The following is a 15,888-nucleotide window of genomic DNA, read 5'->3' as shown; positions in this document are numbered from 1 at the left end:
CCTTTCCACTTTCAGATTATGTTCTAACAGTGCTCACTAGAACATTCATATAGAAATCCTTCTGTAACCAATGCCATCAGCATGTTTTGCAACAATAAGGTTGCAAAGGTTATGAGAAAGCTCTTTGCTTTCACCCATCATGAAATGTTTTCTGTGTGACACGTTGGTCAGACAAGGGGCAGGATTGCTTTCTAATTACTGATAGATTTCAGGTGGTGTCTTGGCTTTCCATGCTTTATTGCACCTCCCTTTCGTCATCTGTTCAGTACTTTTTCCCTGAGTCATTCCATTTTATAACACAGAATTTAATTTCTGAACTTATTTGTTTATATGGATTACTTGGACAGTAACTGACTTCTGGTGAAAATTTAATGCCAACAGCACCTTTAGAAATATATTTACTGAGAATGTTTGTGTTTAATACTTATTTTGCCTGCTGTATATGTATATATATATATATATATATATATATATATATATATATATATATATATATATACACACACACACACACACACACACACACACACACATACATACATACATACATACATATACACACAAACACTCAGACAAATACACACACACACACACACACACAACACACACACACAATTGTGGTAGAACTAAAATTCAGATTCAAATAATAAAGTGAGAAATTAGGATCCTGGATCTAAGAGTGCTGTACTAGAGTTAAGAAGGATACAAATGTCTTTTTGTTCTCTGTACATTATGAAATACTATTTCCAAGGAGTGTGAGGACAATAAAAGGTAATTGCAGAGACTTGTAGGTGCTAGATTCATCCCTAATACCCTCCCTCCATCAATTTCCCTTAGCTCAACCAAAACATATTATTCTATGAACAGCCACAACGGTCCACCACCATTCCTGGGATTTTGCCATGGATTATCTGCTGTTTATCATTGAAGTACAACATATTTATCGGTGACATCTTCGTCGGTGTGCAGCATGGCCCTGCCGAGCCTCTAGGATTGGCATGCTGAACCAGATGAGTATGTGGGTACTTCTGCATGAACATGTACTCACACTGGCCTGAACAGTAGTTTGCCTTGTAACGTTTGGGTGCAATGATCCAGTCCCAGCCAAAAGCTTCAAAGTCCACTGTGAGCGGGTAGCGACAACAGCGGGATTCCATGGAGTGCTCATCACAGTCAAGACCCAGATTTCTCCGTGATCGCTTGGTTGTTTCAAGAACCCTGACCTCCAGGAATGGCTGCTGGAGATTACAGGAATAAGGAGACATACAAGAGATGGGTCAAGTACCTTGTATAAATTGTAGACTCATATGCTTCTCAAGTGACATAAAGCTAAAACAAAATAAAAATAAATAATATTTGGCTCAGTATGATGATTATTGTTTCCACTATAGCAGTATTTTTTATCTAGCAGGTCTAAGGGTCCTTACCAGTCCTTCCTCTCCAGGCCTCAGAGATGTCACAGCCAGGTCATTGCCACTCTCGTCATAGGCATTTATATCAATGCCCCAATTTGTGTGTGGTTGCTTGAACCAGTTCTGCAACACATGTTTGAAATCAATGCTCTGCCAATGACCAGCTTGGGAACTAAGCTCGATTTTGAGCGACCGGATGCGGATGTGTCGGCTTCCCTGCTCAGTGATAGGTTTAAGGCGAAGGATCTGCAGATAAACAGTGGACGTTTTCTGGAGTGGACGCAGATAAACCCACAGCTGGGCTTTCAGAACCTTGGTAAACATCAGTTTTGGACTGAACTTGAAGAAACAACAGCTGGGTTTCCCATCCACCTGCACCAGAGGTTCAGCTAAAGGAAATAAAATAAAATGCTATTATTCACTGAAATTGCATTTAAAATGGTCAAATAGTATGACACTATGATATAAACAAAACAATATAAATCTAAAATAGAAATATAGCTGGCAGCAGCTTCAGGAAAACAATACACGGTGGCCACATGCATTTAACCCTTTCTAATCTTTTACCCTTACATCTAATCTGAAGGCGAATAGTAGGCATATTTTGGCATGCTGTCCTGGGGGAGGGGTCCGGGCCCGGAGCAAAGCCCGAACCCAAATAACTCCCCCTATCCCTAATTTGGGATAAATAGATTAGAAGTGAGGAGTTGGGGTGGAGGAGGGATGCCGAAAAACTGTTGTGGGACAGGAGGTAGGAAGAGTGGATATATATATATATATATATATATATATATATATATATATATATATATATATATATATATATATATACGCTTGTGTGCTAGTTAAGATGATTAGCTAAACGAGATGCAACTGTGCAAAATTGGATGATTATCTGATCGTGCTCCTCCTGAACTTTGTTAATAAAACCCCATTCAGATGCTGGTGTCTGAAAATGGAATAATATATGGTGCCAATTGTCATACTTGCAATACAAAATATGACTGAAAAAGAATAAATGATTATTTAAGTATAAATATATCTTAAAATTACCTCCATATCAAACAAATGAGGAAAAAAAACACAGCCTTTTAATTAAATACATATTAAGTACTGTGACTGTAAAAAAAAAAAAAAATATATATATATACATTTTTTTTTTAATAAAATATTTCAGCCACAAAACTTCAAGAGTATAAAACAAACAGACAAAGTTGAAGACAGAGTGAGATCAAAGTCCCAGATGGAGACTGATTACCAGTTATTTATAAATTTAAAATAAATTAAATTTTAAGGGGTCATATGATGCAATTTCAAGTTTTACTTTCTCTTTGGAATGTTACAAGCTGTTTGTGAATAGATAAAATCCCTAAAGTTACAAAGTCTAAAGTCTCTAACCCAAAGAGATATTCTGGTAACACTTTAGAGTAAGGTTCCATTAGTTAATCTTAGTTAACTACTTTAGTTAACATGAACTATGCAAGAAAAATCCTTCTACAGCATTTATCAATCTTAGTTAATGTTAATTTCAACATTTACTAATGCATTATTCAAGTCAAACGTGGTGCCTGTTAACATTAGTTAATGCTCTGTGAATTAGCATTAACTATAAATGAATAACTGTATTTTCATTAACTTACATTAACACACTCTGTCAGTTTAAATCTAGATTAAAGACCCACCTCTTTAACCTGGTTTACACATAACACAAGGATTTCTAGGCTGCATTAATTAGGAAATCCGGGAACACTTCCCATAACACACAATGTACTTTCTACATCATTAGAAGAATGGCATCTACGCTAATATTAGTCTGTTTCTCTCTTATTCCGAGGTCACCATAGCCACCAGATCCAGTCTGTATCCAAATCCAGTTTCAACTAATATAATGATAATGGCATAATAACGCAGGTACACCATTTCAAAGATCAATAAGCTTTTATTTTATTTTATCCCACATGGAAAAAACCTATATAAACATAAATGTTTCAATATAGGTTTTTAATATATGTGACATATATGAAACTGGCCGTTTTCCTATATTATATGTACATATATGTACTAGTGCTGTCAAAATTAGCGCGTTAACGCATTCGATTAATTTGAAATATTTAACGCGTAAAAAAAAAAAAACGCAATTAACGCGGTTGCAGTTTTTTTATTTCCAGTTGTGGCCTATGTGTGTTCATCGTGCAAAGAAATATGGATAAGACCAAGGAATGACTTTTAGACGGAAAGTTTCAGTATAAAACTCTGCCGGATTACTCTTCAGTCTGCCACAAGAAACATTACTCTTCATTCAGTCTGCCACAAGAAACAGCAACATTAAAATCATGAACTCAAATGTCATTGTTTAAAAAAAAAAAAAAAACAATGACTGTAACAGTGCGTAAATCAGACCTTTCTATAATGCTAACGTTAATAAGCTTAAACGAAAATAACGAAATAATTGTGTAGCGGAGTATTTTTTGTACACAGTGCCGCGAACTGTCAATCTCTCCTGTACGCGCGCATCACTGTCCTCCTCAGCTGCAGCAACTTGCGCTCTCTCTCTTCATCAAGCTTTAAAACAAAAAGGGGACAAAAAGATCATATTGTCTTTGTGCATAGGCTATAGATTAATTAGATAAATGAATATTTAAATTTGTGCCTTGCCATCTACAGTATTTTTTTAGAACTTAGAAAAAAGATGCTGCAGCCAATGAACAGCCAGCGGGGGCTGCAGGACGACTCAACCTCCGCAGACAGTTTTTAATGTTTATCAGACAATAAATACTCAAGATTTTGCTTTAGTATAACTCACAACTAGTTTCACACACCTTCTCCGGCCACGTTGAGTTGTTGACACTTAACAGTGGGAAAAGCGACACATGCGCTATTCACTTGTATAACTTAAGGGTGAATGGGTAATGTAGTTTCTGCTCTGTGTGGGATGAATTAGGAAGCTTGCATTGTGAAGGGCGCTCTGAAAATCGGCAGTGCAGGTAAAAGATTAAAACCTCTATTAAAACAGATGTCCAAATGAGCGTACCGGTACGCTACAAGTACGTTCTGGGCGCACGGAGAGGTGGCGGTACGCTCAAGAGCTATATTTGGAAGTGGCGGTACTGAGTACCTGTGCTCTGGCCCACTTAAAGCACTGGCAATGACTATACTTTGGAATTTTTTTGCAGTCCACTTAGAATTCAACATGGAAATCATTTTTGTTTTTTATTGGCATTGATTGTTTTGAAATTCAAATGGTAATTACATGCCTGTGTTTTTATTTCTGTAATAAATATGGCTTTCAAGCCAACAGTTAACTTGGAGGATATTGATGGTTTATTGCAGGTATGTTGTTTACATGAGAAAATCTGTGTTACAACTTAAACAAAAATTCCAATAAACAATAATATTTTGAATTTAAATAGTTTCTTTGTCTTGAGTTTACTTTAATTATTTACATTTTACATTTACATATCCAAAAAGTTTCAGTCTTTTAATTGCGATTAATCGCGATTAATCGCGATTAATTTTAAAAAATTGTGCGATTAATTAGTTAATTTTTTTTAATCGATTGACAGCACTAATATGTACATATATATGTACAAATATATGTATATATATGCACACATATATTTACACATATATGCACACATATATATACACATATGTACACATATATACACATATGTACATGCACACATTGCATTTGGTGGATGTAACGGTGAATGTGTGGATGTGTATGAGCTGTGATGTGAATCTGGAAATGACTTGAAATTGAAAAAAAAGTTTGACAAAATAAAAATTAAAAACCATTTTGTTATACATTTCCTTATTTTCCACTATCTTCCTACAAGAAAGAATTGACCTTGTAAATATTTCTGGAAAACGTGTAGATATCATAGTTAATATATCATGTTAATATATTGCCATAGTTAAATTCCATCACACGCCAATTACATGTGATACCAATTTCACATGTTCGCCACATACATAATTCTTGCATCATTTTTTTTCATTAATTCTTAGTTTTTGCCTTGATAATAGAAAATATGAGCTAGGCATTATGTATGACAGTCAAAAATGAGATATGAGCTACAAAATTACCAGATCCTGCCATTAGCTATATAGAAGACATATCTTGTATGTATAGGGCTTATATGTGGATATGAAGAAGCAATGCAGGAGACCTATATTTCCTGTATATGCACATATATGCACCTCAATTTTACCTATATGTGGCATATATACGAATATATGCAACATATCTACGGCATATATGCAGCATATATGCAGTATATATGCAGCATATACAGTATTGTTCAAAATAATAGCAGTACAATGTGACTAACCAGAATAATCAAGGTTTTTCGTATATTTTTTTATTGCTACGTGGCAAACAAGTTACCAGTAGGTTCAGTAGATTCTCAGAAAACAAATGAGACCCAGCATTCATGATATGCACGCTCTTAAGGCTGTGCAATTGGGCAATTAGTTGAATTAGTTGAAAGGGATGTGTTCAAAAAAATAGCAGTGTGGCATTCAATCACTGAGGTCATCAATTTTGTGAAGAAACAGGTGTGAATCAGGTGGCCCCTATTTAAGGATGAAGCCAACACTTGTTGAACATGCATTTGAAAGCTGAGGAAAATGGGTCGTTCAAGACATTGTTCAGAAGAACAGCGTACTTTGATTAAAAAGTTGATTAGAGAGGGGAAAACCTATAAAGAGGTGCAAAAAATGATAGGCTGTTCAGCTAAAATGATCTCCAATGCCTTAAAATGGAGAGCAAAACCAGAGAGACGTGGAAGAAAACGGAAGACAACCATCAAAATGGATAGAAGAATAACCAGAATGGCAAAGGCTCAGCCAATGATCACCTCCAGGATGATCAAAGACAGTCTGGAGTTACCTGTAAGTACTGTGACAGTTAGAAGACGTCTGTGTGAAGCTAATCTATTTTCAAGAATCCCCCGCAAAGTCCCTCTGTTAAAAAAAAGGCATGTGCAGAAGAGGTTACAATTTGCCAAAGAACACATCAATTGGCCTAAAGAGAAATGGAGGAACATTTTGTGGACTGATGAGAGTAAAATTGTTCTTTTGGGTCCAAGGGCCACAGGCAGTTTGTGAGACGACCCCCAAACTCTGAATTCAAGCCACAGTACACAGTGAAGACAGTGAAGCATGGAGGTGCAAGCATCATGATATGGGCATGTTTTTTCCTACTATGGTGTTGGGCCTATTTATCGCATACCAGGGATCATGGATCAGTTTGCATATGTTAAAATACTTGAAGAGGTCATGTTGCCCTATGCTGAAGAGGACATGCCCTTGAAATGGTTGTTTCAACAAGACAATGACCCAAAACACACTAGTAAACGGGCAAAGTCTTGGTTCCAAACCAACAAAATTAATGTTATGGAGTGGCCAGCCCAATCTCCAGACCTTAATCCAATTGAGAACTTGTGGGGTGATATCAAAAATGCTGTTTCTGAAGCAAAACCAAGAAATGTGAATGAATTGTGGAATGTTGTTAAAGAATCATGGAGTGGAATAACAGCTGAGAGGTGCCACAAGTTGGTTGACTCCATGCCACACAGATGTCAAGCAGTTTTAAAAAACTGTGGTCATACAACTAAATATTAGTTTAGTGATTCACAGGATTGCTAAATCCTAGAAAAAAAAAAATGTTTGTACAAAATAGTTTTGAGTTTGTACAGTCAAAGGTAGACACTGCTATTTTTTTGAACACACCCCTTTCAACTAATTGCCCAATTGCACAGCCTTAAGAGCGTGCATATCATGAATGCTGGGTCTTGTTTGTTTTCTGACAATCTACTGAACCTACTGGTAACTTTTTTGCCACGTAGCAATAAAAAATATACTAAAAACCTTGATTATTCTGGTTAGTCACATTGTACTGCTATTATTTTGAACAATACTGTATGCACATATATATATTATCATATATGTGCATATATGCAGCATATATGTGCATATATACTGCATATAAGTTTCATATATGCGCATATATCCACATATAGGTTCTTTCCATGTGGGATGGCAGATTCAGAGCAAGAAATACCAACATTTTGACTTTTTGTGTATGTTATTTTATGTTTATATGCCAGTTAGGGATGCTGACCGTTTAACCGTTAACAAAAAGTAAACATTTTGACCGATTCGAACGAAGGGGCCGTTCACATATCACATCTTTTTTTGTGCTCAAGTTCGTTATTTTAAATGTGGTTTGCGCGCTCATAATGGAAGAGACGTGCTGCGACGCGCTCATTTTTACCAGTATCGTCCGCACCGCATCTAGTTAAAAAACATCTCAGCTTTTCAGAATGACGCAAGTGCACCAGGCCATGTGAAAAGAACCAACTCAATCAGCTTCTTTCAGGGTGAAATTCCCTGTTGTTTTTGAAAAATGTACCCAAACACTGCAGATTTTTTTTTTACTTTTCTTCGAAAATAAATCTTGTAGCAGAGTTACGGCAAGGGTTTTTTGGTGGTGGAAATCCATTACTGAAACGTCCTTGTTGTAACGGAGATCGCAGCTAATGGATGCTTAGCAATGACAGACGCCTCTGGAGCGCAACTGCCCGAGCGCTTTGGAAAGAAGGAAAGAAAGACGTGCACGCGTGTGTGTGCATGAACCCCCTGGGCGCATTGACACACGCAACTACACGCCAACAGACATATTTAGCAGAGCAAGCCAAATGAAGCAAACGAAAAGTAGGCCCATTTCGAGAAAAAGGGCAAAAGTTACTTGCAAAATATGCTACGCGGTATTAATATAAAGCAGTAGTGCAAGTACAATGCAATATCACTTGAGACGCAAAACATCCACAAGCAAATAAAAGGCGCTTCCCAAAGCTGGTCACTCTAACGAGACATTATCTCTTTATTCCTGGGACATCTGTGCTATCGGAGAGATGTCCGATACTGTCCGATCCTGCAGATTTGCTTTATTCAACATCAAGAAGATCAAGCCCTTTCTTTCGGAACATGCTGCACAACTCCTTGTTCAAGCTCTTGTTCTGTCCAGGCTGGACTATTGCAATGCCCTCTTGGCAGGTCTTCCAGCTAATTCTATCAAACCTTTACAATTAATTCAGAACGCGGAAGCAAGATAAATTTTTAATGAGACAAAAAGGATACATGTCACACCTCTGTTTATCAATTTGCACTGGCTTCCAATAGCTGCTCGCATAAAAGTCAAGGCATTGATGTTTGCCTGCAAAACTACCACTGGCCCTGCACCCATTTACCTAAATTTGTTACTTCAGACTTATGTGCCCTCTAGAAGCTTGCGTTCTGCAAGTGAACGTCGCTTGATTGTGCCATCACAAAGAAGCACAAAGTCACTTTTATGGACTTTTAAATTAAATGTTCCCTTCTGGTGGAATGAACTCCCCAACTCAATCCGAGCAGCTGAGTCCTTAGCCATCTTCAAGAATCGCCTTAAAACCCATCTCTTCCATCTTTATTTGACCCTCTAAACTTATTACTCACTATTCTAATTCTAATCTTTAAAAAAATCTAACTACCTTTCTAATCTTTTTGTATTCTATTCTATTTTCTTTTCATTTATTATGCAATTGTATATGTATGTGTGTGTGTATGTGTATGTGTAGAGACCTATGAGGGGCCGTACAAGCCATAATTCATTCTGCCACTCTCACACACATACATTCTCCATTCACATACATATATTCTTGCTTTCACACACACATTCTCCTTACACATAAATATATTCTTGCTTTCACACACTTACATTCTCCTTACACATACATGTATTCTTGCTTTCACACACTTACATTCTCCTTACACATACATACATTTCTACTCTCTCACACACACATACATTCTCCTTTCACATACATATATTTCTACTCTCACACCCATACATTTTCCTTTCACATACATACATTTCTACTCTTTCTCACACACATACATTCTCCTTACACATACATTTACTTATCTTTTTTTGTATCCATTACTTGCTGTTTAAGCAGGAATTCATTCTCAGACCAGGAAATACATGTGCAAGAACTGATCAGCTCTTCCTCACAATTTTACAGTTATGCTATTCAAAGTCATCCTTTTTCTTTTCAAGTACATATTTTAAGTTTTTAACTTGGGCATATCATTATGCAACCTATGTGTTTTACAGATCTGTGTACAAGTGTTAAGACACTGATTTTGATTGTATTAACAGGGCTTAATGCTAAATAAGTTTTCTACTGGTCCAGTTCGGCCAGTGGTTTAATTTTTTTTACTTGCCCTGGCAAAATTTTCACAGGACTTGCCACAATCAATCAATCAATCAATCAATCAATCAATCAATCAATCAATCAATCAATCAATCAATCAATCAATCAATCAGACTTATTTTTTTCATTGTTGACTGTAACATTGTATTTTAATAAATAATAACCATTTTGCACAAATAGGTACAATAGTTCAAAGATAAAACTAAAATAAACCATTCTTTTTCAGGCCTAACTATTCCAGTTAAGGATGCACTGATCAGGATTTTATTTATTTTACAATCAAATGAGCCGATTCCCATTCTCATTGGCAATTTATTTAGTTCTTATTCTTTTGCTCCTTTTTTTTTGTTTTTACATTTATTAAATGTTTATTTTGCTCTGTTACTGGCCAAACTAACCTTGAGCAAACAAACAAACAATATATGCAACATGAAGCAAGTGCACAAAAACATCAGATGGGCTGAATTAATATTTTATTATTACTATTTATTATTATTAGTTTTATTTCCTTAATTATATGTGTGTGTGTGCACTATGTTTGTACTTTCTGTACTGGAAGCTCCTGACGAAATTTCTTCTGTGTGTAAACACTTGGCAATAAAGCGCTTTCTGATTCTGATGAAAATGCTAATTCAATCTCTGACAGCAGGTGGCGCTTATAGAACACTAGTCTAGCACTGAGTTATTGCTGCACGCAGAGCTGTGCAATTGAATAAATTAGTAAATAAAAATCTAAAAATAAATAAACCGCAATGAGTCTTGGGTTATTTAAATAATATAAAGATATCGCTGTCCCTAACTTGCTGCCTCCCACTTAATCCACTTCCTAAATTAAATGAAAGAAAAATAAATTAAAATAAAAAATTATATACATATAAATATATATATATGTGTGTGTGTGTGTATGTATTTGAGGAGCAGAGAAGAGAGTAATTGCATTTGCTGTCAGTTTACAGTCAAATAGCTTGTGCAAAGTGCTAAATCTTTTATAATATGATTTTTTTTGGCCAAATAACAGAAAAAACTGAGTGCTTACATAGTGACTGAAAACTTACTCATTTACTAATGTAACCTTGGTTCCCTGAGATACAGGAACGATTACTGTGTCTGCTTAAAACGCTATGGGAAAAAGCCTTTTTTCTCCTGAACTGAAGCCTTTATTCGCAGTGTATAAAAGTCTAAATAAAAACCAATGACCAATGACCTGGCAGCAGATCTGCACAAGCCTATGGTAAAAAAAAGCCCACAAGAGCATGCCAGGAGTCATCTGGCTATATAAGCAGGTATTTGCGAATGCAACAGGTTTCTTAGGTTACTTCGTCTGAAGCGATGACTGAGTCATCTGTCTACACAGTATGGCTTGCAATGCAGTCAGGTCAAGACACCTTTATTTATATAGCACTTTTAACAATACAGATTGTGACAAAACAACTGAACAGCATTAAATAGAAAAATAGTGTGTCAATAAAGCAAAAAGGCAGTTCATCATTTAATTCAGTGATGTCACCATCCAGCTCAGTTCAGTTTAAATAGTATCTGTGTAATCAAGTCGATGATATCGCTGTAGATGAAGTGACCCCAACTAAGCAAGCCAGAGGCAATGGCGGCAAGGAATCAAAACTCCATTGGTGACAGAATGGAGATAAAAACCTTGGGAGAAACCAGGCTCAGTTCTCAGAGGGGCCAGTTCTCTTCAGGCCAGATGAAACAAAGAGTTCAATTCCAGGCTGCAGCAAAGTCAGATCATCTTCAGAAGAATCATCTGTTTCCTGTAGTCATATCCATAGGCCATCTAGGATACAAGTGACTGTGGATCTGTCTCTGGGGCTCATCTCATTACTGCACTGACCATCTGATCTGGATACAGACTGGATCTGGTGGCTATGGTGACCTCAGAATAAGAGAGAAACAGACTAATATTAGCGTAGATGCCATTCTTCTAACGATGTAGCAAGTACATCGAGTGTTATGGGAAGTGTTCTGGGTTCCTGTTTTCCTAATTAATGCAGCCTAAAAATCCTTTAACAGATTTAAATATCAGAAATGTGTTAGTGTGTTATGTGTAAGCCAGGTTAAAGAGTTCTTTAATCTAGATTTAAACTGAGATATTGTGTCTGCCTCCAGAACAATAACACAGGTTATTCTAAAGAATGGGCACTATATAGGAGATCTGCCACCCGCAGCTGATTTTGATATTCAGGAATTTGTTGTGTATTTAAGGTGCTCCTGTTACATAAAAACATGGATGCATACATACGCATATGACATGGGAACAAAACATAAAAATTGATTTAGCAAGAATCTGGAACAGTATATTTGATTTATATACAGATTTTGTGCATTTTTATTCTATATAGAACTGTGTAAATAATATATATATATATATATGCATATGTATTTCCATAATACTTGAGAAGACAATAATTAAAGATGTAGAATGATTTACGAAAAATTAATTATAGAACACAGAATTACAGAACACAAGTAATTATTGATATGCTAGCTGTTTCAGCTGTAGATGGCATGGGGGAAAAACAGATTTTATGTCTAGATGTTCTAGTGCCCAGAGATCTGTAGCATCTGCCTGAGGGGATAAGTGTAAACAGGTTGTGTACAGGGAGAGGGGTCTTTTGCCGCATTTCCACCAAATTTACCTGGACTAATTGTACCAGGAACTTTTTTTCCCCAGGAACTATTTCCCTCCAGACCTGTTGTGTTCTGCGTTTCCACTGCGGTCTAAAGTTCTGTGAAGATTATGCAAACAGTCTGGTGACGTAGGTCTGTGTGGGTTTCTCAATACACAGTATGCTAATTTTGGACTTCCATCCTCGATAGTTCGCATTTGACTCGGGAGTGTGATGTCCGCGCCGACGCAAATCCAGTAACGTAATTCTGCAAACAGCAGCGTCCTTGAAAATATCAGTCAGCTCACCTTGGCTACTGCTATTTTTCTCACTGTATATTTACAACAAAATGAAGTAGAATATCAAATACTACTGTCTCCTTTCATTTTCATTTAAACATGAAAATAGCCACAGAAATGTACTTAGTTCAGGGAAATGTGTATATATACAGCCATTACAACGAAACAAAATATTATATAAATTGCTTATTTTTATTTCATTTTAACATATAGATACATTGAGATTACTTTTTAGATTTACCCAAAAGGAATTATATTTTATGTTTAACCACTAAAGAAACATCAGAGCCAGTGGCGAATGTCAAAAGGACTAGCTGAGTTGAGACTGCTCTAGGCAGATACATGGGCACTGAGCTCCTGTTGATCGCATAGAGCTGATCGTCTCTGAAATCGGCGAAACACAGTTTTTTAATAGGCGCTGTCTTTATAAATAAACCACGGATTTGAGTTTTAAACAACTACATTCTTGCCTGAAATACTTTTAAGATTACATTTCATGACGCAATTACAGAAATATTTTGAAAAAGATCCAAATAAATGGTGGTTGAAATCAAAATGCTGCATAAACTCAACAAATCAGAACGTTTAGTGCCTAAGTCCCGCCCCTGAAAGTTCCGGAACTTTGAAAAAGTACTACCTCGCCAGCAGGGACTTTCTGAGGAACATTTTTTTTTACCCGGAACTTTATTTAGATCCTGGTTCCTGCGTTGGAAAGACACTGAGTACCAGCCAAAAGTCTCTAGTTCCTGGGTAAAGTTCCAGCTGTGGAACCACGGCTTTTGATGATGTTACCTGCCCGCTTCTTCACTCTGGAGTTACTCAAGTCCTGAAGTCTGGGAAGGGGCACACCAATGATCCTTTCTGTGGTCCTAACAGTCAGTTGCAGTCTTCTTATATCTGATTTGCTGGCTGACCCAAACCAGACAATTTTAAAAGAGCACAGAACATATTTAGTAATAGCAGAGTAAAACTGTGTCATCTGTTCCTGTGGCAGATTGAACTTTTTCAGCTGACGAAGGAAGTACAACCTCTGCTTGGCCTTTTTCACAATAGAGCCAATATGAATGCCTCACTTCAGGTCCTGAAAGATGGTTGTCCCCAGGAATCTGAACGACTCCACTGCAGCCACAGTTCTGTCTATGACAGTGAGTGGAGGGAGAGTAGGGGGGTTTCTCCTGAAGTCCACAATCATCTCCACAGTTTTCAGCGTGTTGATTTCCGGTGCTGATGGTATGGGTGCTGGATGCGATTTTTCCCAGCCTCACTAGCTGTTGCCTGTCTGTCTGGAAGCTTCTTATCCACTGACAGATGGAGGTGGGTACAGAGAGCTGTGTGAGTTTATTCTGAAGGGTGTCCGGGATGATGGTTTTGAAAGCAGAGCTGAAGTCCACAAACAAGATCCTTGCATAAGTCCCTAGTTTGTCCAGATGTTGGAGGATATAGTGCAATCCCATACTGACTCCATCATCCACAGACCTGTTTACTTGGTAAGTAAACTGCAGGGGGTCCAGCAAGGGTCCAGTAATGTCCTTCAAGTAGCCCAGCACCAGTCTCTCGAATGACTTCATGACCACAGATGTAAAAACAACAGGTTTGTAGTCATTAAGTCCTTTGATTTTTTTTTGGGGGGGGGGGGGGGGGGTAAGGGGATGAGGTGGTGCATTTGAAGCAGGAGTGGACTTCACACAGCTCCAGGGATCTGTTGAAGATCAATGTGAAGATGGGTGATAGTTGGACAGCACAGGATTTTGAGGCAGGCTTGAGAGACACCATCTGGGGCTTTGGCTTTCCTTATCTTCTGCTTCCTGAAGACTTTGCACACATTCTCATTGAAGATCCTGAGTACAAGCTGATAAAAATAGGGGGAAGGGAGGGGAGGGTGTTGTTGGCTGTGCTGTGAGATGGTCAGAACAGATGTGGGGTGTCAGACCAGGCTTATGCTTTTCAAACCGGCAGTAAAACTCATTCAGGTTTTCAGCCAGATATTGACTGGCCTCTGTGCTGGGGGATGGGATCTTGTAGATGGTGATGGCTCTCAGGCCACTCCACACTGATGTAGAGTCATTACTTGAAAGCTGTGGTTTTAGCTTTTCAGAATAGTTTAACTTATCTCCCTATTCAGTGTGTATTTGGCCTGTTTGTACAAGCCTTTGTCCCCACTCCTGTAGGCATCCTCTTTGAACTGGCGAAGCTGTTTGAGTTTTGCACTGACCCAAGGTTTGTCATTGTTAAAAGACAAATAAGTCCTAGTGGGAACACACATTTCCTCAGAGAAACTGATGTAGGATTTCACGGTGTCAGTAAGCTCATCCAGATCAGTAGCTGCAGCCTCAAAAACACTCCAATCAGTAAGTTCAGTGCAGGCCTGTAAATCTTGCTCTGCTTCAGCAGTACATATCTTCACAGTTTTAACTAAAGGCTTAGTAGATTTGAGTTTCTGTCTGTAGGCTGGTAGAAGATGAACCAAACAGTGATCCGAGAGTCCAAGAGCTTCTCTGGGGGCACTGTGGTATGCATCCTTTAAAACAGTGTAGCAGTGGTCCATTATATTGCTGTTTCTGTTGGGGCATGTGATGTTCTGTCTATATTTAAGCAGTTCACGGGGGGAAATTTCCTTTATTAAAATCACAGAGAACAATAATGGAATAGTCCAGTAGAGTTGTTTTATGTGTGTGATCTGATTGGCCAACAGTTCTAGCGCGATGCTCACACACCCATCAGGAGGAATGTATACACTCACCAGAATAAACCCGCGGTAAATAAAAAGGCTTACAGTTTAATGAAGAAAGCTTCCAAATTTGGGCAGCACATATTTCTCTGAAACTGTCAAATCTGTACACCAGCCTTCATTGATATAAAAACATATTCCACCGCCTCTTGTTTTCCCCGATGACTTGGTGATGCAGTCTGCTCTGTACAGCTGGAAGCTCGTTAGATGTAACATACTGTCCGGGGTTGCTCCGTTCAGCCAGGTTTCTGTGAAGCAGAGTGCAGATGAGTTTAAAAAAATCCTTGTTTATGTGTGTGAGGAGTCATAGTTTGTCTGATTCATTTGCTAGGGAGTGGAGATTCGCCAGATGAATGTTTGACAATGGCGTCTTAAATCTGAATTGTCAGAATTTAACGAGCTTGCTGGTGCATTTCCCTCACTTGCCTCACCTGGAGTGCTTGTACAGGAACGTAGTTCCTCCGACTAAAATGTCCAGTGAAACATCTGAATGCTTAAATGTCCGCAGAAAGTTATTTGGTGTGCTATTTCTGATGTCTAGAAGTTTGTTTCTAGTAAAGCTGA

General features: G+C 37.8%; 1 protein-coding gene across 1 annotated transcript in view; it reads right to left on the bottom strand.

The window, feature by feature from the left end:
* Nucleotides 1–577: 577 nt before the first annotated feature.
* gdf11 (growth differentiation factor 11) overlaps nucleotides 578–15,888 on the bottom strand; it is a 48,459-nt gene continuing 33,148 nt past the window's right edge. Inside the window, exons 2-3 of the mRNA XM_052568989.1 lie at nucleotides 1,428–1,801; nucleotides 578–1,238 (exon numbers count right to left, since the gene is read on the bottom strand). Of these exons, the coding sequence (XP_052424949.1) occupies nucleotides 858–1,238; nucleotides 1,428–1,801 (755 nt within the window). The 3' untranslated portion in view covers nucleotides 578–857. The remainder of the gene's footprint in view (nucleotides 1,239–1,427; nucleotides 1,802–15,888) is intronic.

The sequence above is a fragment of the Carassius gibelio genome, chromosome B11 (assembly GCF_023724105.1).
Source record: "Carassius gibelio isolate Cgi1373 ecotype wild population from Czech Republic chromosome B11, carGib1.2-hapl.c, whole genome shotgun sequence".
In the NCBI taxonomy this organism is placed as follows: Eukaryota; Metazoa; Chordata; class Actinopteri; order Cypriniformes; family Cyprinidae; genus Carassius; species Carassius gibelio.
Note: the sequence above shows the minus strand (reverse complement) of the source record. Positions and strands in the feature narration are given on the sequence as shown.